Genomic DNA, 23,632 nt, shown 5'->3' on the forward strand with positions numbered 1-23,632 from the left:
GATACGCCAGCGCAGAAGGTGCTGAGGAGCCTGTAGGAAGCTGCTTAGTGTGTGAGTCAGACCAAAGAATCCTCAGTTCAGGGGCTGGAGAGATGGCTCAGCAGTTAAGAGCATTGCCTGCTCTTCCAAAGGTTCTGAGTTCAATTCCCAGCAACCACATGGTGGCTTACAACCATCTATAATGAGGTCTGGTGTCCTCTTCTGGCCTGCAGGCATACATACAGACAGAATATTGTATACATAATAAATAAATAAATATTAAAAAAAAAAAAGAATCCTCAGTTCAAACTCGGTGGCAAGCAGCTGTCCAGCTTGTATGAGGCCCTGGGTTTGATCTCTGGCATTGTTCCCACCCCCCAAAAAAAGAAAAAATCGGGGAAAATACAGAGATCATTAACAAAAAAAAGAAAAGAAAAGAAAATCAAAGTCAGCTACTGAGGCGTACACCTGTAATCCCATACTTGATGGGTATAGGTAGGCAGGAGGATCGGGAGTTCAAGGTCATCCTCAGCCAGTCTCAGCCACGGAGATACTTCAGCTTCTACACCTCTTACCAAAAACTGATTCGTCCTTGAAGAGAATCGGGCAAATATTGGTGTCCTGGGTACAAATATCCTTGTGAGGAAACTCGGGCTGTTTTATCCCTGCTGAGTGAGGCACAAGGAGTCAGAAGGCCCTGCACTCAGTTGTAGCTTTACTCCTTGAGGTGTGGTCTGTGAGCCAGCAGCAGCCAGAGCATTGCCTGAGAGCTTCCAGAATGACGGACTCTAGGCTGGGCGACTCCAACACTGTCCTCTAGCTGGCATGAAAAGTCTGCCCTTGGGGAGGTTAGGCAGCTGGGGTTGGGGTATATATTTGCAGGACAGGTGCATTTAGGCCCGGAGAGATGACTCAGCAGTGTAGAGCATTGCCTGCTCTTCCAAAGGTCCTGATTTCAATTCCCAGCAACCACATGGTGGCTCACAGATGCATTTATGTATGTTGGCTTGCACAGGTGTTCACGTGATTCTGTCCCAGAGTGGTAGCCCACCGCTGGGCTTTGGTATTCAACAGCTTGCCGGATGAACCAAGGAACAAAGGACTGAATGAAGAAACTGCCCTAGAGTGACATCTACATACCTTTTCTCCTCTTTTCTAACTTCTAGGATCGGAACGTCAATTAACGTCTGACGCTGCCAGCCTGCCTCTTCCCACCCACCCATCTGGGCTCCGGAGCGGAACGGGTCTCGGGGTACACCATGATCTCACTATTCTTAGTACTGGCCATCGGCACCTGCCTTACCAACTCTTTTGTGCCAGGTAGGACTGCCGGGCTCAGGTGGAAGGAGTGGGTAAGTAGGGTTGGAGGAGAGTGTGGTCTGGGTTCAAGGTCATGGACTCATCCAAAGTATCGAAGAGCTGGGAGCCAAGTGCTGCAAGCAAGACCCCCTCAGCTTGCTTTTGAACTCACCTTCAGTGGGAAGGTGTGTGTGGTATGTGTGTGTGTGGTTTGTGTGTGTACAGGTGCCTACAGAGGCCAGAAGAGTGCCCCCAGATCCTGTGGAACTGAGTTTAAAGGCAATCATAAGCCGCTCCACATGGATTCAGGGAATCCAGCTCCTGGTCCTCTGACTAAACAGTACGTCTTCTTAACTGCTGATCGATGTTTCTGCGGGATTTTTTTGTTTTCACCCATGGAAGCATTTCTATGATGTGGTGTTGTGTTTAACCCTTTCCACCATGGAAGCCAGAAGAGGGCACTGGAGTTACAGACAAGTGTGAGCCACCACGCGGGTGCCAAAAATCAAATTGAGGTTCCCTAGAAGAGCAAGAGCAGCCAGTGCCGCTAACCCCCGAGCCGCCCCTCCAGCCCTCCACCTATTTCTGAGATGGGGTCTCTGACTGAACCTGGAGCTTACATTTTTAACTGAACTAGCTGGCCATCAAGCCCTATGACCCACCTGACGTGTTTCCCCTACATGGGTTACAGATGCATGTCGGGGATCTGAACTCAGCCCCTCTTGCTTGTACAGCAAGACCTTTAGTCCTGAGCTACCCCCTCAGCTCATCTGTCCCGGCATTTCTGTAGCTAGAGTCAGCAAGGAGAGCCCTCCTCGGCTCCCTCCATCGTGTGGCTGAAAGTCCTGCTGCCCTGCTTTCCATGAGCCTCAGTTTCTCCATCTGTCTGGTGGAGATAACGCCACACTTCTTTGGAGTCATTAAGGAGTTGCAGGGACTGACCGACTTACCTGACAAGAAGGGAGCTCATGGGCTGGAGAGATGGCTCACTGTTTAAGAGCACTGACTGCCCTTACAGAGGTCCTGAGTTCAATTCCCAGCAACACAAATGGTGGCTCACAACCATCTGTTAGATCTGGCGCCCTCTTCTGGCCTGTAGGCAGACATACAGACAGAACACTATACATAATAAACATAATAAATCTTAAAAGTGGGTGAGTGCAGACAATGCTGGCTTCTTAGGAAGTCTTTTACTTCAGCAGAAGAGATGGGGGTGCAGAGTGTTTGCTCCAACAGTGGTGGGGTTCCCAGGTCAGCATGTTCTCTGGAGTCCAGTGAGTCCCATCCATGGGCACCCTTGGGAATCCAAGTTCACCTGGACAAGGTCCCTGCTTCTCAGCACTCCAGCCTCCTGGATATGAGAGATGAGCTAGAGACAGAAAAGGAAGAGAAGCAAAACCAAATATCCAAAAAAACAAAAAAAAAACAACAAAAAAAAAACAATAAAAAAAAAAACCCAGATGGGTCTGGGGAGATGGTTCAGTCATTAAGAGCACCAGCTGCTCTTCCAGAGGACCCAGATTCAATTCAACTCCCAGCATCTACATGGCACCTACAAAGACGCTCATAACCATCTGTAACTCCATTCCTAGGGTATCCAACAGAATGATGGGTTTTCATATATATTTTTCATATATATATTCATATGTATATATATTTGTTTTCATATATATTATATATTGTGTTTATATGATATATTATACATATATTGTGCTCGTGGAGCCACCATTCAGATTAGGGAGACATTCCCAGGCACAGAACAGAGGCCAGTTTCTCAGTGCCCCTCCCAACATCCCTTCTTGGTCCCAAGCACCACTCTGAATGTTCTGGACCCCATAATGGATTTATGCAATGGGTACTAATTAGTACCTTAGGACATAATGTCACATTCTGGGCATTGGTCCCTGTCATTTGTCCCTTGAGACAATGGTCTCCTGGTATTCAGTCATCTAAACAGTTATTGCTTAATATTGCCGGTTCTCTAGCAAGGCAGTCGGTGTGATATTGACTCAGCCCTTGTTAGAAACAGGCTCTGGAGTCCCCTTCGGATTCCCAATCTACCAGAGGCTGGTTAGAACGGTGGCAGGGCCAGTATTGAGAAAGATCGCGGACATGGGCAGACTGGCGTCAGTCAGGCCTGGTGTCTGCCTCGCTGCTGGGGGTAATTGGGCATGTGGTCAGAATGGACTGAGGTGGCACCAAGTGACGGCAGAGGCTCCGTGACCAAGGGTGTGAGAGACTGGAATTGGCCCTGTTTGTAGAATCAGTGATCTAAACCATTGGCCTGGGGGCTGGTGAAATGTGGGCCCCGTTGGTCAGAAGTTAGGTTTGATCCCAGCTGCCATGTTAAAAGCTAGATGTGGGGACGCAAGCTCATAATCCCAGGGCTGGGAAAGTGGGGACTGGGAGGGGGGTTCCTGGGGTTTACACAGCCAGATCAGCTCCAGGGCCCAGTGAGAAGCCCTATCTCCTATAAACAAGTGACTGTATCTTTTATAGTCTTATGACCTCCATCGCCAGCTCTCCATTCCATTCCCCCGGCCAGAAACTAGAGTGAAGAACTTACCCAGTGGTCAGAGCTGGACAGCAAGGCCCAGGCCTCCAGGTTCCCCTGGGGGTCTCCACTGTGAGGTCTGAAACTGGGGTTCCCAGCAGACACTTGTGACAGAGGAGGGACTGGAGCTTAGGGATGAAGACAGCACGCAGAGTTTGGGGTGCAGGACACATGAGAGGTCATAGAGGAGGGCTGGAGGCTGGGGTGCCCAAGGCTTGAGGTATAGTCCCCCTCCCTGGCTTGTCCATAGCGTCCATTGCCTGGCGAAGTGAAATGTCCTCAGATCTTCCTCAGTGGCTCATTTTTGGTCTCTTCCCTTCCTGCTGGGAGGAAGGGATGTAACACCTCCTCTGAGGTGGCTGAGGAGACACAGAAGGTATGCGTGTTCTGAACTCTTGGCACATAGGCTGGGATCCACACGGGTGCCAGGACAGAGCGGTTCCTCAGGAGCATGCTGTCCTGAGAGGCAAGTGTGGGCCTGAACAGGCTGGAACATGTAGCCATATCTCCAGCCCAAGGATCAGCACTGTGGCCCTGGGCTGGCCTCTTCACCTCTCCTGGCCTCTGCCTCACCATGGCCAGAGTGGGTGGTCTCTGAAGGAGGTATCCATGCAGGGCCTTCAACCCTGGACTCTCAGTTTTGTGGGTGTGTGGGTCTAGCGGGGCCAGGGAAACCCATAGAGGAAGCTTTGTAAACAGCATCCAGAGATGGGAGCCTAGGGAGAGGGGATACAAGGTGGGAAGAAGGCGAAGGGGCATCTTCGGAACCTCTGTGAAGCAGGTGTGTCATTTCCACAGTTAGTGCGGTCCTCAAAAAGACCCTGAGTCAGCCTGGCGGTGATGGCGCACACCCTTAATCCGAACACAAGGGAGACAGAGGCAGTTGGATCTCTGTGAGTTTGAGGCCAGCCTGATGCACAGAGTGGGTTCCAGGATATCAGGGCTACACGTAGAAATACTGTCTCAACAACAATGTAAAAGACCCCAAATCAAAAGTTTGACAGGCAAGGAAACTGAGGCTCAGGGAAGTGATTTGCCTGGAGTTCCACAGCTATGGATTGGTTGGTACAGAAGGTAGAGCATGGAGAAGTGGGGGAAGAAGAGAAGAGACTCTTATTTATTTATTTATTTGTTGTAATATGAGCGGCGGTGCTGCGTCCCCGGCACCCAGCCGCCCACATGGCTAGCTTATGCCCCGAAATAATTACACGGAAACTGTATTCTTTTGAACACTGCCTGGCCCATTAGTTCCAGCCTCTTATTGGCTAGCTCTTACATATTGATCTAACCCATTTCTAATATTCTGTGTAGCACCATGAGCTGGCTTACCAGGAAAGATCTTAACCTGCGTCTGTCTGGAGTGGGAGAATCATGGCGACTCACTGACTCAGCTTCTTTCTCCCAGCATTCTGTTCTCTTTACTCCACCCACCTAAGGGTTGGTCTATCAAGTGGGCCTAGGCAGTTTCTTTATTAATTAACCAATGAAAGCAACAGATAAATGCAAGACCCACCTCCATCATTTATTTATTTATTTATTTATTTATTTATTTATTTATTCATTCATTCATTTATTTATTTATTTATTTATTTTGTTTTTCGAGGCAAGGTTTCTCTGTGGTTTTGGTTCCTGTCCTGGAACTAGCTCTTGTAGACCAGGCTAGCCTCGAACTCACAGAGATCCACCTGTCTTTCCCTCCCGAGTGCTGGGACTAAAGGCATGCACTACTACCACCCCTCTGAGACTCCAGTTATTAACTCTACCAGGGAAGTAGTGAGGGTGGAGACTCAGCCAATCCCTTCCCAGCTACCCCAACAGGAGTGCCTTGTCCGTACACGTGATGCATTCACCCAAAGGCCGGGCTTGCTTTCTGGTTCAGCGCTTAGTGCGCTCATCAAGGAGCTCCAATCCAGCTGAGCCCACTGTCATAAACAAGCCAGGTAGAGTTTATCATTGATAGCTAGCTACCTCTAGGAACTTCTGCAGCGGTTTGTTCTTGAGAAGAGGTTAAAAATTACCCTGCTTGCTGCTGATTGAAGGACAGATATGGATTTGGCAAGGAAATCTAACTTTGCCAAAGTTTGTTCATGCTGTGTGTCTTTGGAGGAGTCACTTGGTGTCTCTGGTCTCTGGTATCTTCATTTTGAGATGTGTGAAATTACCAGTGTCCCCAGGCTTGTTTACAGGGTTTGCCTGGAACCTGTTCACAGACCTTCATTATCTCCTCCGTGTTTAGATCATCTCAGCCCTCAGGAATGAACTACTGGGGTGTCTGAAATTCTGGGGATGGATAACCAATTCCTCACTTTGCCAAATAGCTGCTTCTCTCTGCAGAGAAAGAGAAAGACCCCAATTATTGGCGACATCAAGCCCAGGAGACCTTGAAAAATGCTCTGAAACTCCAGAAACTCAACACAAATGTGGCCAAAAATGTCATCATGTTCCTGGGAGATGGTGAGGCTCGGGGCAGTGACTCTGAGAATGATGGGGCTGGGGACAGAGAGCCTGGAAATGGTGGGGCTGGGGGCAGTGACCATGGGAATGGTGGGGCTGGGGGCAGTGACCCTGGGAATGGTGGGGCTGGGGACAGAGAGCCTGGAAATGGTGGGGCTGGGGGCAGTGAGGCTGAGAATGGAGGGGCTGGGGGCAGTGACCCTGGGAATGGTGGGGCTGGGGGCAGTGACCCTGGGAATGGTGGGGCTGGGGACAGTGACCCCGGGATTAGTGGAGTTGGGGAGAGTGACCCTGGGAATGGAGGGGCTGGGAGCAGTCAAATTGGGGCATTGAGGCTAGGTCACTGGAGCCTGAGGCGATGTTTGGCTGGAAAGAATGACTCCTGCTAGGAAGTGGCAGGGCCATGTGGAGGAGGGCTCTGGGGCATAGATTTAGGAGAAAGGGACAGAGAGACATTTACAGAGCCTTGCCCTTCTGTCTGCTGCCCACTCTCCTTGGCTGTCTTGCCACTGAACTAGAGAGCTCTGGGTGCCTGGGAAGGTTGAATGGAAGGCCTGAGAGTCTGAGCTGTCTGTCCTCACACAGGGATGGGCGTCTCCACAGTGACAGCTGCCCGCATCCTTAAGGGCCAGCTACACCATAACTCTGGGGAGGAAACGCGGCTGGAGATGGACAAGTTCCCCTTTGTGGCTCTCTCCAAGGTGAGCTGTCCCGGTTCCACCCTCCACATGGTGGGCTGCAAAGCTTTCAGACCTCCTGGGTCCTGTGGTCCCATAGTGACACCCGGGCAAAAGCAGCCATTCCCAAGGTTTTTGGAGGCTTTTAGCTCATTGATCTAGAACCTATTGTTGGTGTGTAACACACTCAGGTAAAAGTGAGTGTGATCCAGTTTGAATCTGTCCCAAGCTGCTGGTGTCTGAGTAACTAACACCTGCTGTCCCCTGAGCTGTGTCTTGTCTTTGTCCTTTCCTCCCCTGACAGTTGCCACTGTCCTGACCCCTATACCAATGATTGGTTGTGACTGTTTTCTGTAAGCAGAGTCAGCCTAGTTCACACCTCCCAGGTTAGATTATCCGCGAGAACCATTCGGTACCCTGCATGCTGTGGGCAGCTGTGGTTCTTGGGGGAAAGACGTTGAGGGGGTATATAACAAGCACCCCCTAGCCACCTAGAGTCAAGCCTCAGCTTCTTCTAGGGAAAGAGGGGAGACTGTAGTTTCTGGACCTCCAGGGAGCTCTCAAGTTCATGGGAGCCAGGAAGGTAGGCCTATAGGATCTCCCTGGGAAGTCTGGACATAGTGGTGACCATTTGCAGGGGCAGCAGAGAAGCCAGGTTGGTCTGTCAGACCTACTGTCCCCTCCCCTCAAGTGGGACATCCTGACCCACCTGCTCCCTACCCTGTGCTGGTTCCACAGACCCAGGCTTGGAGGGAGACCCTGAGTTCTGCCAAGGCATGGGAAGCAGGCAGCTCAGTCAGGTGACCTTCTGGTTCTGGGAGACCTCAACAAGCTGCAGTAGCCCTCACACCCTGTTCCCCTGATGGAAATGGGGACGGGGTGGCCATGCTGGGTGCCCATCCCCTGACTCTCCCTCCCACCTGCAGACATACAACACCAACGCTCAGGTGCCTGACAGCGCGGGCACCGCCACTGCCTACCTGTGTGGTGTGAAGGCCAATGAGGGCACTGTGGGAGTGAGCGCGGCCACTGAGCGTACGCGGTGCAACACCACTCAGGGGAACGAGGTCACCTCCATCCTGCGCTGGGCCAAGGATGCTGGTGAGCCATCACAGGCAGAAGTTCTGTGACTATCTGGGTCTTAGCCTCCCCATCCATGCATGCGAGGGTGGAGGCAGGTTCTTCACAGCCTCTTGTTCCCCTGTGCAGAGGAGCCAGGGAAGCCCCTCCTGAGCTGAGGAGCCTGCATGGAAGGCCTGGGTCTGTGTAATTCGCTACAGAGTGGGCATAGCAATGGAACCCTCCAATTTTGAGTGAAGGTCAGAGCATCAAGCTAGGGCCAGCCCGCAGCAGTTCAGGGTGACTGCGCCTTCCTTCTGCCCTAGGGACTTGGAAGGCAGGGTGACAGAGCCCTTCTCTCTCCATCTGAGGTCCCTTTGGGGCTGCCTAGGGCTTCCTATAGGCATGGGCTTCACAAGTCACACATGGAGGAGAGGACCTCAGCCTGCCTCAGGTACAGGGAAGGGTGTTCAGCTGCATCTGCCTTCAGGCAAACTAGGGAAACTGAGGCCCAGGCAGCCAGAGGAACTGATGGGAGGCAGTCTACGGCAGGAGGGGAAGATAACAATCTGAAGGGCATCCCTCATCTGCAAGGTGTGCTCACCTCTCCTGTCCCACACCTCAGGGAAGTCTGTGGGCATCGTAACCACCACGCGGGTAAACCACGCCACCCCCAGTGCAGCCTATGCGCACTCGGCTGATCGGGACTGGTACTCAGATAACGAGATGCCACCGGAGGCTCTGAGCCAGGGCTGCAAGGACATCGCCTATCAGCTGATGCACAACATCCGGGACATCGATGTGAGTGCGAGCACCTGGCATGGCTATGACAGGGCGGGGGACAGTGGGGTGTTGGGGGAGGCTGACCTGGGAAAGGCCTGGTTTCTCTATACACCTGGGAGAGCTCTCAGACCATTAGGGGATTTGTGGTTGGAGCAGGCAGCCACTGTAAGATTTCTCTGTGGTGGGGCTGTGAGGCGAACCCTCATGTGGCTGCCACACCCCGAGAACCAAGTACCCAGGGATTATTCCATGAATTGGAGTCTGATGCTCCACCCTATCCCCAGTATGCACTGATACCTCTCTCCGACATGCACTGACATCACACACGCACGCGCGCGCGCGCGCACACACACACACAGTATGCACTAACACCCCCTCCCATACACACAATACACAATGACACTCCCCACAGTATGCACTGACATACAATGTGGTCTTAGGGGATGGTCTGCCCTACATAGTCACACTGCACAGAGTGGCACCTGCCTGCACACAGAGCTGACGTGCCCAGGAAACATCCAGAGCACGCCACGCCTTTCCCAGCCTCGCTCCGCTTTTGGCTAGCTTGTATGATCTTGTGCCATTACTTAATCCCTGAACGTCCCCTCTTCCCCTCGTACAACTCTTCTGCCATCTGGACCTGCTCTGGCAGCTCACTGCAAGAACTAAGTAAGAAAATCCCAGTTGAGTTTGGTGCAGAGCCTGCCCCGTGAGGGCTCGAGAGGCAGCCCTTACATGTAAGCCACCTGTCCTTGACGTACACATTTTAACACCCAAACAGGTTCTTACATGCAGGCCTCAGCTCTTGGGGAGAATGTCTGGGTTGTTCTTTTTCTACTATGAGGGCTGACAATGACTTAGACCCATTGAGCCTGACATATGGGCTCAGTGAGGCTCAGGGAAAGCCCTGAGATTCAGGTGCCATCTCTCCCTGTCCTCCTCAGTCTCTCATGCCCCCAGCTCTCTTTTCAAGTAGCGGGTGAAATCGCTGCCTTCAGGGTCAATGGTCCTGTTACCTCCTCTTAGGAAAGAGCCACCTGGGACGTAGCCACCCACCTGGCTTTATCCCCACCTGCCAGGCCGCACTCCCCCTCCTTTGCCCTCCCATTTCCCACCTGCTGGCTCCCAGGCTGCGCTGCGGGAGGCCAGAATGAGGTCATGTGTGAGCACACTGGTCCCTGGGGTAATTACAGTAACTCTAGCCAGCTTGGGCAGGAGTTGCTGAGGCAGGGCTAGGCACTTTGGGAAGAGATGCTTCGCAGGCAGTGAGGGGAGCTGGGGTCTCTTAGAGCCGTGAGGGCATGAGCCAAGGAGTCAGAAGGGGAGTCCTTAAGACCCCCCCTGCCTTTACTCTCCTCTTCCAGTCCCCCCCCCCATTTGCCCCTCTGTCACCACCACTACCCCAAAAGCCCTCCAGACCATCCATGAAATGAAAATCCTGGTGTCCACTCTGAAAATAAATATCTCGAGCTTTAAAGAGAGAGAGACACAAACCCAAACCCCAAAGGCGAAGAGCCAGCCTGTTATTTGGACGCTTAATGAGGCCGTGTGAAGTCTCCACTGGGCTGGGAACCTCGTGCTCCCGGCAGGAAGATTGGGGGATTTAGTTCCACTCTGAAAATGCCAAGGGGTCAGGTTCTGTGGGAACAGAAGGCGCCAGCAACCTGGAGTCTTTTCCTTCTCATCCCAGTCTGCACTGTCCAACTACACGGTGAGGGGAAGACCTGGGCTCCTTGGGAGCGGATCTTCCATGGCGGGATCTTCTCTGGACAGTCATTCCCATTTTATAGAGTAGGAAACTGAGGCCTGTAAGGTAAAAAACAAACAAACAAACAAAAAAACGGGCCCTTGGTTAACAAACAGTAGAGTTGGGGTTTTATTTCAGTGTCCTTGGTCTTTCTGGGTGCCCATGGCTGCCCCAGGGGTGCCTTCCCCACATCTACTGCCTGCTCAGATATCCAACCCTCTCATTATCCCATAGAACCCTGGGAAATAGAATTGAAGGTAGAGTGAGAACTTTGCCCCATCTGGGGACAGTGGATCTCAGGTGTCAGCCAGGGGCAGCCACTTGGGCTGTTGCCCACGGTGACAGGAGGACACGGTATGGCGGTCACCATGGGCTGTGGCTGTTGTGTTCTTGGCCTCTACTTTAAAAATAGTTAGGACTTCAAACATGGATTCCCTAGGAAAACAAACAACCCCGCGTCCGTCTGCCCGCGCATCCCAGCCACAGTGGATAAAATTAGCCTGGCGGTGACTACACAGACATGAGGCTGGCCCGTGTTTGCCCAGGCAGTGGGTTGGTTCCCAGCTGGGCTGCCCTGAGACCTCCCTGGCCGAAGCCACTCACTGTGAGAGAATAGACTCCTGAAGGCCCCCTCCTTGGCTCTGTGCATACAGCAGAGCCACTGGGGGCTTCTGGTAGAGAAACACTGGGTGCTGGGTTTGAATCTTATCTGCGTCATGTACCACTATGTGGCTGAGTGGCAAGAAAGCACATCTCTGTGCTCATGTCTATATTGAGAAAATGCTGACCGCTTCCCTTGCAGCTTGGGTAGGAGATTGAATGAGTTACTCTATTTCAGTGGCTCAGGCCTGGCACACAGTAAATGGGCTTTCCTCCACAGGGGGTGTTAGCCTGGTGGAATAGGCATTCGGGAACACTGATATTCCACCCAGAAGCCCCAAACCACAGTTTTGCTAGATCAGTGATTTCATTTCTCCAATTTGAACAAGTAGGGGCTGAGAGAACACGGGCCCAGGACTTAACCTGCTGGGTGAGCGTCCATACCTCCACCCAGACTCTGATGGCTGCTTTCCAGGCTGGGACGCCAGGGGCTTCTGAACAATTTAGAACCCTGGGTGTGATAACTCATGTGTCCTTCAGGTGATCATGGGGGGCGGCCGGAAGTACATGTACCCGAAGAACAGAACCGATGTGGAGTATGAACTGGATGAAAAGGCCAGGGGCACAAGGCTGGATGGCCTGGACCTCATCAGCATTTGGAAGAGCTTCAAACCCAGACACAAGGTAGCTGACGGCTGCAGGTGGGGTCGGCTATGGGACCTTGGGCCATGGGACCCCCACCTGTGCCTCAAATGTTCTCTTCCAGGGAGGGTCCTGCTTCTACCTTTGTTTGTTCTACCCCTTACAGACCTGTGACCGACACTCATGCACCCTGCAGGGCGGGCACCAAGGGGGATAGTGACAGGGTTAGGGAGTTACCTGGGTGGACCCCAGGCAGATGGAGCACCTACAGAGGCACCAGAACAGAGGGAGTGTCATGTGCCTGGCTGGCAGGGAGTTGGGATCATCAGGCATGCAGAGGGGTTACCACAGAAGCCCTGGGCAAATGAGAGGGCATGGGGAGACAGTGCGGGGCAGATGACAGAGACACAGCTGAGGAGAATTCCTGGCTGAAGAGGGAGGTGTAAAGCCCTCAGAATGCATCCCCGGGGCCAGGGCATGGGTGGGCTGGGACGGAGGCTGCAGCAAGGTCAGGTCAGGCCCTGATTCCTCCAAGAGGCCTCTGGCCCTTTAAATCTGTAACAGTGGCCAGCGGGCAGCTGGGTCTGGAAATGACTGTGGTCAGGGCTGAAGACAGTGGGGAGCAGCCTGGCAGCCGCTTTGATGTCACTCTGGGGTTGGGTTTCTCAGGGTTCCAAGGCAGTCCCTGGGGAGGCTTGGTGGGATGAGGTTGAGCTTAAGAGTATGGTTGGGACAAGGCTGGGGACAGCCCCATGCATGGGTACAGGGTGTGGGAGCGACTGACTGTTCTCTTTCCCCTCTTGGGCCAGCTTGGACAGGCAAACCAAAGAAACACCGGCCTCTTTGCCTCAGTGTCCATGATCAGGGCCGGCAAGCCCCCCCTAATTGTCCCAGGACTCTATCTGGACTCCTAGCATGGGGAGGGGCCTGTACTACGGCCATGAGCTGTGCCCGATAAGTCCCTGTTGGATCCCAGATTCTGGGCGTCCATAGAAAGGCCTAGAAGTCATTCTCAGTGACCCTGATGTTTGTGTGTCTCAGTCTGTAAAATGGGGGACAGTCTTGAGGCTGCTGTGAGGATTGCGTGACACGGCAGGACACTGGGGACCCGAGTCCCTTCTTATGTCCCTTCCGCCACTCCCAGAGAGCAACCTAAACTATTGGGGAAAAAACAAAACAATAAAACTGCTCCTAAGGCAGCCGCCCAGAGAAGGCAAGAGGGCTGTCTTAAAGATAGAGAATTCCTCACAGTGCTGGGACCACACACCTCCTGGGTCCTGGATAATCCAGGCAGAGTCTCGCTGTGTTCCTGTGCTGTGGGGGAGGGATGGGATTCCCAAGGCACAGCCAGTGAACTTCACTCCTTCCTGGCTCTCCAGGGCCCCCCCCCCCAACACCACTTATTCCCTTCTGTAGGCATCCAAGGTCCCTGTGACCTACACATCTCTTCTTTGCCCAATGACACCCTTATGGGACAAACAGCTCCCTGGTCCCAGATGGATCAGTTTCTACTTTGCTTCAGGACCTCCAGAAGCTGTCGCCTCCACCAGGAAGCCCTGCCTGGTCTAGCCCCCAGGATCCTTGTTACCTGGGTTGTACACGATAATGTCCGTGTGTCTGTCCGTTTTTGAGTACTGAGATGGTAGGTTCCCAGGGCAGGATGTTAAATGATGAAGGGGAACTGAATACCCTGACTCCAAAGCCAGTTGGGGCTGTCCCTAGATTCCCCAGCCTGCGCTGACACAGCTCTTCCCACCCCCAGCACTCCCACTATGTCTGGAACCGCACTGAGCTGCTGGCCCTCAACCCCTCCATGGTGGACTACCTCTTAGGTAAGTAAAGAAGGCAGGGACCCCATGACTAGGGCTGAAAGAGGCAGCCCCCTGTTGCAGGGCCTTTCCAGGATACAGGGAGAAAAGGAGGCTTTTGTTTGTAGAGTTAAGCTGTTGGAAGAGATGAGCCCCAGTTGGCATAAGAACCCAAGATCAGAGAGGGGAGCATGCATGACACAGCCAGGGCAGAGCCAGCCAGGCAGCCTCTGCCAGTCCTCAGGGTGACCACTGTTCCCTAGAGAGTAGAGACCAGCAAAGCGTGTGGGCACTCCAGAGGCTGATTAGCACAAAGGCCAGCTTGCCAGCAGGAGGGACACAGGACCTGAGCTGCAGGAGGCTGGTGGCTCACACCGTCTTGAAGGTCAGCTCTTGCTTCCAAGATGCTCGAGATGGGGGGCTGGAGAGATGGCTCAGTGCTTAAGAGCATTGCCTGCTCTTCCAAAGGTCCTGAGTTCAATTCCCGGCAACCACATGGTGGCTCATAACCATCTGTAATGAGGTCTGGTGCCTCTTCTGGCCTGCAGACATACACACAGACAGAATATTGTATACATAATAAATAAATAAATATTAAAAAAAGAAAGAAAAAAAAAGATGCTCGAGATGGAGTGGCATAGAGGGTGCACTGGGCTCAGCTGGCACACGGTGACAGGGTGAGGGATGGCTCTCATGTGGGAGTAAACCGGGGACAGTGAGCAAAAGACACAAACACCCTGAAGTTTCTGCCACTTCACCGCATAGGCCTCTGTGCCCTCTGACCTCATCTGTAAAAATGCACAAGTCGAGCCCCAGCCAGAGTTCATGGCTGGAGAGACGGGGTGCCATGTCTTCTTGGCTTTGAGTCACAGGTCTGCCCTTTCACCTGCTGAAAACAGCAAGTTGCTGGGCCCCTCCAGAGCCTCTGTCTCCTCCTCTGTGAGGCGGGCCATAGACACCCCCACCTGTGCCCCTGGTGAGGTGGGCTGTAGGCCCTGTGCCCCCGGTGTGGCAGGCTGAGGATAATAAAAACTGAGTCCCCTTCTGGATCCATAAAGCCTCCCAATAAGATCCCTCTCTCCTACATTTGCCCCAAGCTGAGCATAGGGATTTTGTATCCTCTGTGACACCCCAGGTTTCTTCGGGTCCTGCCTACAGGCTCAAGACTCTGGCACCCACACTCTTGCCTACGCCCACAGGTCTCTTTGAACCCGGGGACATGCAGTATGAGTTAAACAGAAACAACCTGACTGACCCTTCGCTCTCTGAGATGGTGGAGGTGGCCCTCAACATCCTGATGAAGAATCCCAAAGGCTTCTTCCTGCTGGTGGAAGGTAGGGCCTGATGGAGAAGAACCTTCCAGAAACATGACTCGGGTTAGGCAGAGGATGGTACAGCTTTCAAAGAGAACTGCCAATTTGGGGGTGAAGAGAGAACTCCCTCGTAGGAGAGGATGCTCCCAGTGAAGACTGGAAGGTCGAAGGATGGGGAACTGCCAATCTGAAAGAGCTTCCTGGCAGAGGGGACAGTCTTTCTCTAAGACCTGGCTGTGGAGCTCCATCCGGAGGCTAAGCACCACCTGTGCAAAACCAGTTCCACCTGCTCTGTGGCTGTCAGGGGTCGGGGAGATGGTGCTTGGGTTCTTGCCCCCATGCTACCATGGCTGTGGGGCCTTCGCTAACCATGTCTGTAAAATGAGGCCAAAATTTGTCCCCTGTCCTAGAGCGGAGACTCAGCTCCGTTGTGTTCAGAAATGTAAAGCAAGGACTTGGGGTAGATGATCCAGTCAGTGAAGAGCCTGCCGCGCAAGCATGAGGACCTGAGTTCAGATCCCAGAACAGGCGAGAAAGTCAGGCCTGGTGATGAGCGCCGGGAAACCCGGTCCTGAAGGGGTGGTGACCAGTAGGGCCAGCCAGGTTCACCTTCAGGTTCAGGGAAAGATCCTGTCTCAAAAAATGGAGACGGAGGGACTGGAGATATAGCTCAGCAATTAAGAGCAGTTCCTAGCGCCCACATTAGGTAGCTCACAACCACTTGTATTGCCAGATCTAAGGGATCTGACACCCTCTTCTGGCCTTCACAGGCACTCCCTACACAGAGAAAGAGAGAAATAAGAATAAAAATACATCTTGAGTCTGGGGAGATGGTTCAGCAGTTAAGAGTGCTTGCTGCTCTCCCAGCAAAGTTGGTTCCCACCACCAACACCAGGCTGCTCACAGCTAACTGCCTATAACTCCAGTTCTTGAGGACCTGATGATGTCTTCTGGTCTCTATGGACATTGCACACATGTGCATAACCAAACGTGTGTGTGTTTTGTGTGTGTGTGTGTGTGTGTGTGTGTGTGAGAGAGAGAGAGAGAGAGAGAGAGAGAGAGAGAGAGAGAGAGAGAGAGAGAGATTAAAGTTAAAAATAAAAGCTGGGTGTGGTAGCCCACACCTTTAAACCTTTAATTCCAGCACTTGGAAGGCAGAAACAGGCAGATCCCTGAGTTCGAGGCCAGCCTGGTCTACAGTGTGAGTTCAAGGCCAGCCTGGCTTACATAGCGAGTTCCAGGACAACCAGGGCTACACAGTGAGACCCTGTCTCAAAAAAAAAAAAAAAAAAAAAAAACCAAAACAATAAATAAATCAAATTCTTTAAAAATAAATAAAAGGGAAAGTGATTGAGAAAAGACACGTAGCCTCAATCTCCAGTCTCTACACGCATATCTATGTGGCCCTGTGCACACACCCATAACTAACCAGAACACAAACCCTAGGGGAGCAGGCAATGAGAGTTAGACCTCAGTGTTTCCATTGCTATCGCTGTAATTACATAGTAGCCAAAGCAACAATGGGAAGTAACAAAGTTTCCAGAGCCTTCCAGAATTTCAACAGCCCTTGCTCTCTATGGTCCCTTGCATGGCCCTGCTGAGATACTCATGTACTCACCCCATGCAGACACGCAGGCATGTCTGCACACTCCGTGCCCAGTACACACATACCCGCTCAGGCTCCTCCACCTTCCAGAGGCCAGTGGCCACCAGCCCAGCTAGGCTACCTTCTTGCCAAGCCCTGGGGTTCCCACCAGTGCCGCGGTCTGACCCCAAGCATGTCTCCGATCTGAGGAAGCGCCAGGAGCCAGTGGTGGTGAACATGGGTTCCCCGGGAGTGGTCCTCTTTGTGAGCAAGGCCAGGCCAGCTGCTCCCAGAACCACAACAAAGGAAAGGCCAGCCTTCCTGCCCTGCCAACCAGCCCTGCCAGCAGTGAGGGTGAAGTTAGCAGGGAGGGAGCTCCTCCTGGAGTCCCAGCGAGGACCCTCAGAACTGGGAGTGACCACTAGGTGGCATCCTGCAGGCAGATTTTTTTTAAAAAAAAAAAAAGCAGTTGCTAAGGCCTGCATATATACTCCAAGGGGCTAGCGTTATGGGATTCAATCTGCCATTGGCCTTTCTGGAAAGGCCACCGTGACACTGCCTAGGCACTTGGGGGCTTGTGCTGCTGTGAAGATCCAGAAGTTCCCATGCTTTCTGCTTATAGGGATGTGTTCATGGAGGAAGCAAAACTATGGGCTTCGGAATGAATTAGACCTGAGCTCCTATCCAGTACCCCCTATGGGAATGCCACGCCTCCATGCTTCCTCAGATGGCCTAAGCTATCTATATATACATGGCTGAGTCCCATCCCCGCCGGGGTTTGCTGCAAAATCGAACAAGATGCCTTTATCATGCCCAGCACACAGTAAGGACTTAAGCGTGTTCCCCTTCCCTTCCTTTCGCTTCCCTGAAGCCTTCAGCCACCCCTTAAACAGTTGAGGATGCTGAGCAGGGAGCAGAGGGATGGGGGAAAGAGCCAAGCTCACCCTGCATTTCTCCCTTCGCTGGGTGACTCTGCTCTGCCCACGTTCACCTTGCCCGCCCTCTGAAAGCCACTTGACCATGTGAGACGCCTGAGGTGGACCTGGGGAGTCCCTGGTGAAGGTCACTGTCATTCCCTATCAAGGAAATGTCAATCTGATGACAGTGTCCTGGGGCCTGTGGAGGCATGGCTCCCTCCCCTGTCACCTCACGGGAGGCCTTTGTCTTGATGTCCCCAGGAGGCAGGATTGACCACGGGCACCACGAGGGCAAAGCTAAGCAGGCCTTGCATGAGGCCGTGGAGATGGACCAGGCCATCGGAAAGGCAGGTGCTATGACTTCCCAGAAAGACACCTTGACCGTGGTGACGGCCGATCATTCCCATGTTTTCACTTTTGGTGGATACACCCCCCGAGGCAACTCTATCTTCGGTGAGTGTGCCGCTTCCTGGGGTGGGAAAGCCAGCAAGGTGACTGGGACCCCATGCAAACTGAGGAAGAACAATGAGATAGTGGTGACTGGAGGGAGAATACAAGAGAGCTGAACGTGGCGGACGGGCGAGTCAGGCGGGATAGAGAACGGGAGAGAGAAAGGGTAGATGCATGGGGGGGGGGATATTGACGAGATGAAAGGCATTGGCATTTGGAAGGTGGCTTCATGGAGGTCGTTTGGGCTCCTGAAGGATCACAGGGATAGCGAGCCACAGACCCCGAGGCGCTCGGTTAGGGGGCTGCCGACAGACTTCCAGTTCTCTGTGGTGACCTATGACCCCCTTCCCTGCACAGGCCTGGCTCCCATGGTGAGTGACACGGACAAGAAGCCCTTCACAGCCATCTTGTATGGCAACGGGCCTGGCTACAAGGTGGTGGATGGTGAACGGGAAAACGTCTCCATGGTGGATTATGGTGAGACCGCATGGCCGGGGCTGGGCGGGGAGAGGGTGTCCCTCCAGCATGGGCTGACGTAGTCCTGGAGAAGCCCAGATTTGAGTCAGAACTTCAGTTCGGGTTCTCTCCTGTGCTTTAGCAACTTGGACACAGGATTCCACCTTTCTCAGCTTTGATTTCTCTCATGAAAGGCTGCTGCCTTCTGGGGACTTTACCCTGGAAGGTGAACTTGTCTCATAAGCCTAGCTTGGTGCCTGGCCTGGTGGGTACCACATGTTTTACTGGATGGATATTCTGTAGGGGGCTGAGAGTGTTGTCTTCTGGGTCAGGCAGGCTTGGGTTTGAACCCAGTTGCCTCTGGTGAAATACCCACCTCCACCCCGCTACCTCTGCCACCACCAACCCACCCACCCCACACCCCAACTGTCACCATCTGTCACCATTCTGGGTGCTGAGCTCTGGCTTCCTCTTCTGTGAAAAGAGCCTTCAAGCCAGTCTGGGGGTGAAGGAAAAGGGGGTGCATCTTTTACAGCATTGAGGTTCAGGCAGGCACTCAAAAGATGTTTCTGGCCTACAGCTCACAACAACTACCAGGCCCAGTCTGCTGTCCCCCTGCGCCATGAGACCCATGGTGGGGAAGACGTGGCCGTCTTTGCCAAGGGCCCCATGGCACACCTGCTTCACGGCGTCCATGAGCAGAACTACATCCCCCATGTGATGGCCTATGCCGCCTGCATTGGGGCCAACCTCGACCACTGTGCCTCTGCCAGCTCCTCAAGCAGCCCCGCCCTAGGGACCCTGCTGTTCCCATTGGTGCTGCTCCCCCTGAGCACTCTATTCTGAGGGCCCATGCCTCACGAGTCCACAATGGATAGCCAGCTCCCCTCCCTATGTGGCCCACCACCGGCAGCCCACACTCAAGGGAGAGGCCCAGGCAGCCTCCAGCGGGAACAGAAGTTTGCTGCCCATCTTCCGTCCGGAACCCTCCATGGGCTGGAAGATCCCAGGCTCTGCCTTTACTCCCTACTCAGTACGCTTTGGCCGGCAGGGCAGGTCTCTCTCTTGGGCAGGCAGAACACAGACTGCACAAATTCCCAAAGCACCTTATTTTTCTACCAAATATATTCTCCAGACTCTGCAACCTCCATGGAACATTCCAGATCTGACCTTCCCTCCCCTCATCCCTTCCTTCTGGAACACTGGGCCCCATAGTCATGGCCAGTCCCCAAGCCCAGCCCTTACTGGAGGGGAGACCAGGTCTGCTCAGGATGAGACTCCCAGGAAGCCACCTCCGGGGTTGGCTGTCTCCCCAGGGTGGCCGCCGGACAGGACGCACACTCCCCACCCAGCTCCAGAGACACACGCCAGCCCTTCACTGAAGCGGTCCTCCTGTTTGGAACAGCAAAAAAAGAAAAAAAAATTAATTTCTCTTTTTGGTGTTGGTTTAAAGGGAACACAAGACATTTAAATAAAAACGTCCCAAATATTTCTGAGACCAAAGCTGAGTCTTTGTGGTCAGTGGGAAAGAGACCAAAATAGGCCCATCACTCAGGAAAGAACTGGACTTGGGGTCCAGGGTAAGGGCATGGTGAGCAGAGACATCAGGGCTCCTGCCAGTCAAGGGGTTCACCACTCACCAGCTGCAATGTGTGGATCCCTGGCTTTGCGTCCCAGTGCCCTGGCATATGGCAGTGGGAGACAACCCGCTTGTGGGTCATTGTGAGTTGGAAAAAAAAAAGAGTACTTTGTCTCTAAACCCACAGCAAGAAAGGCTTCTGTGACCCAGGGCGCCCTCACAACACGACACCCACAAAATGCATTGCGTGGCCTGGTGCAGCGTATGCAGCTCATTGCCTTCAGCAAATCCCGAGCGCATGCCAGGCACTGTGTAAAGGCTCAGTAATTGCATGGCGGTGGCCAGGGAGAAGGTTTAGCCCGTTAAGCCACTTGCCGCACAAGCACAACGACTCAGGTTTGATCCCCAGAACCCATGGAAGGTAGGAGGAGAATACTGTCCCCACGAGTTGTCCTCCGACCTCCCACGCATGTACTGCGTGACACACACTCGTACACCATCAATCCCAGAGGGTCGTGGTGAATGGTATGGACATGCGCCTTCCCTTGCAGAACTTCTAGTGACTGATTTTCCCATGCCCACTTCCATGGGAATGCTCCAGACATTGGGGTACACAGAGCCCCCCAAGTTTACTCCTCTTGCCTCAAGTCGCTTTGCTCATGACAATGAACACTGACCCCGGCCTAGAGCTAATAACTCTGGCCTGATACTGTGTGTATATTCCTTCAGTTTCCTCTTGGAGGAGGCTTTTCCCCATTACCCACGTTTATGAATGAGGACACCCACAGAGTAGGAGGCCATATGATTGTCAAGGTCCCCCACGTTGTAGACAGGGATTTGAATCCAGATTTGCTCCATGCCAATGTTCCTGCACTTAATGACATCTTTTATTTGTTTATAATACATTTCCAAATTCCTGCCCACCCAGTCCCAGCCAGTGCCAACGACGCACAATCCACACCAGTGAAACAGGAACCAAGACCGAATAGCTGGAGTGGACCGAAGAGGACACTGAGCAAATCCTACTCTGAGCTCCCTAGCAGTCAAAGCAAAAAGGAAAGCACAGCCAGGCGATGCTGGGATGAGAAATTAAATTGTCTGTGGTCTCTCCAGGACAGAGAACCCTGCCTCATCTTGAACTGTGTATTGCAATGAATTGAGGTCTTAGCACAATACCTGCACAGTCTTTGCCGGTTCTCTGAACTATCATTTAAGCAGTTCCTTCTATTCACATGGAAGCAGTCCTTTAAACATTTTCCAGTACTCTCTGCAGCCTATCAGTGTTCACAGCTAAGAACACGATCGCCAAAGGAACTGGAGACAATGGGGCGTGTAAACCGTGGCTTTGCGTCTCAGGCTGAATTGGGCATGAGTTGCTAAGCTGATGAAGTAGAAACAGAAAGAGAACAAGAGGGTTGTGTGCCTTGGCAGCAGGGTGCAAGAGACACACTTGAGAGTCACATCCAGGGTGTGGAGGAGAGGGGATGTTTCTTCACTAGCTCCCCTCCCTCACTGGCCAAGGACTGGACCAGAGAAAGAGCACACTGAGCTCCCAGCTTGCTTCTTGAAGGGCTGAAACCCCAGACCAGTTATAGGAATCATTGCTGGAGGGCACGGGAGCATCTGCTGAGCCTTGGGATGTGTGCAAGGGGGCAGCATGGCTGAATCAGAACCACAGACGCAGTGGACTGGGACAGAGTCTTGCAGCCCCCTGACACCTGTGCCTAGCACACTGTGGGCACTGAAGACCCCTGGGAACATGCAGCTCTTCCTCTGTGGGATGCTGTCAAAGTTGTCCGGGTGCTCACATCCCAGAGAGCAGAGTCCTGCCTCTCACACATCATAGTACCACGGTAACCGTGGCTGCTGATCGCATGGGTTATGCATCCCAATCTGAGCCAGGGGTCTAGGCAGTGGGCCCAGCTCTGTCTCCAGCAACCACAACCATCGCAATTGGCATCCAGTGGCTCACGGGTTCCCTTTGTCTTCAGGTTTCTCAGGCAAGGACAAAGATGGGCAGGCAGGTCCTCTTCATAACACAGTGTGAGTCTGTTTCCATGTCAACAGATGGATACCCTGGCTAAGAGGTACAGACCCAGGCTCTTCCCACCGGCAGCTACCACCTCTACCTGCTGCACCGGTGCCCTTTCTATCCCACCAGTAGTACCTCGGTAGCAGAGCCAGCACCCTGCTTTGCAACCTGAGCAGTCCTAGCTTCTACTTGGAGTTCATTGGTAGGAACTGGTCACGTGTCTTTCCAAAGTGCAAAGGGTACTGGGAAATGTAGTTTTGGTTGGGAAGCTGCCCTTTACCAACACAGAAGCAACGTCCTGGGAAGAGATGAGCTGAAACAGCTGGGCAGCAGGACTTCAGGTGCCACTCTGAAGAGGCTGAGGGTTGCCGATGAAGGCCCTGGGGAGCCATAGAAGGTCCTAGACCTGGAGAACGAGCACCATCGCTGACGCATCCTCTCCGCAGCCAGTTTTGAGGAAATTTCTCTGATGCTGGAGGCTGGGCAGCTGCGCTAAGACTGCTGCACCAGATTAGGGAAGTCTGGGGCCATGAAAACAAAGTGGGAGATGCCCAGACACGGCCCTCAGCAATCTGGTTCCTGGATACAGAGGAGGAGTTTAGTGCTGTACCTGAGTGGTATCAACACTCCAATACTCTGAGATTAAGAGCTGGTGGCAGCAAGACACCGTACTCAATGCCCCAGATGTGGAAGTGAGTTGCCGCCTAAACGAAAGGCATGCTTTGCACAGCATCCTGTCTGGTAGATAGTCTCACCCTCGCTTACAGATGGAAAAGCTGAGGCATGATAGCTCCAGGCCCCCTTGCTGGGTTTCACACCCCCCCCCCCCCGTGCTTCTAAGGTGTTAATCTATCCAAGGACAAGTGCTCCAACCCCACAAGCCACAGGACTGTGGGTTCCTTGGGGAGATTTGGGGGAGAGACCCAGACAGTGAAGTTTGTAATTACCCCTGGGCTGAACTAAAGACCTCCCACTGGGATGCTCCCTAGGATGCAGGGGAGTGGTGATTAGGCAGTTGGGGAGGGGCTCCTGGTCCCTACATGGTTTCCCCTACCTCCATCATGGCATCAGGCCCTTTCCCCACTCCTCAGGGTCGTCAGGGTGACCCCCAGGTGAGTGGGCATGAAAGCTGACAGCAGAGAAAAGACAAAACAGACAAAGCTACTGGCTGGGCACCTCCACCCTGCCTGTAGGAGCACAGACACAGGCTCCTCACACAGCAGGTTATCCACACAGTGGGTGCATAAAAGCTCTCCCAAGCACATAAATGCTCTCCCAAGCAGTCCCGACTCCAGCGATTTCCTTGGTGTCCCCTGGGTCTCAGGCACTGTCCCTAAGTGCTCCTTGACGTGCATGGGTTCATTAATTTTTTTACCAACCATGTTTGGAAGGCCAGGGCTATTATCTCATTGAATCAACAGGATCAGACAAGAAAGGTGATAAACTCCAGGAAAATGTAACACCAGTGAGGATTAGAGCCAAGGCTCCAAGGCCAGCAGAACAGGCTTTTTAAAAATTTTTATTTAGGCTGGGCAGTACTCGGGAGGCAGAGGCAGGCGGATCTCTGTGAGTTCGAGACCAGCCTGGTCTAGAAGAGCTAGTTCCAGGACAGGCTCCAAAACCACAGAGAAACCCTGTCTCGAAAAACAAAAAAACAAAAACAAAACAAAAAAAATTATTTAATTTATTATTGCATGT

At 53.0% G+C, this 23,632-nt stretch overlaps 1 protein-coding gene across 2 annotated transcripts in view; it reads left to right on the top strand.

The window, feature by feature from the left end:
- Nucleotides 1-19,800, top strand: part of Alpl (alkaline phosphatase, biomineralization associated) — a 56,003-nt gene extending 36,203 nt beyond the window's left edge. For both annotated transcript variants that reach the window (XM_057784328.1, XM_057784327.1), the window contains exons 2-12: nt 1,146-1,299; nt 6,167-6,286; nt 6,872-6,987; nt 7,890-8,064; nt 8,648-8,823; nt 11,693-11,836; nt 13,557-13,626; nt 14,802-14,936; nt 17,679-17,870; nt 18,225-18,344; nt 18,904-19,800. In XM_057784328.1, the coding sequence (XP_057640311.1) occupies nt 1,239-1,299; nt 6,167-6,286; nt 6,872-6,987; nt 7,890-8,064; nt 8,648-8,823; nt 11,693-11,836; nt 13,557-13,626; nt 14,802-14,936; nt 17,679-17,870; nt 18,225-18,344; nt 18,904-19,169 (1,575 nt within the window). In that variant the 5' untranslated portion in view covers nt 1,146-1,238 and the 3' untranslated portion in view covers nt 19,170-19,800. The remainder of the gene's footprint in view (nt 1-1,145; nt 1,300-6,166; nt 6,287-6,871; nt 6,988-7,889; nt 8,065-8,647; nt 8,824-11,692; nt 11,837-13,556; nt 13,627-14,801; nt 14,937-17,678; nt 17,871-18,224; nt 18,345-18,903) is intronic.
- Nucleotides 19,801-23,632: the final 3,832 nt, after the last annotated feature.

The sequence above is a fragment of the Chionomys nivalis genome, chromosome 11 (assembly GCF_950005125.1).
Source record: "Chionomys nivalis chromosome 11, mChiNiv1.1, whole genome shotgun sequence".
Lineage (NCBI taxonomy): Eukaryota > Metazoa > Chordata > Mammalia > Rodentia > Cricetidae > Chionomys > Chionomys nivalis.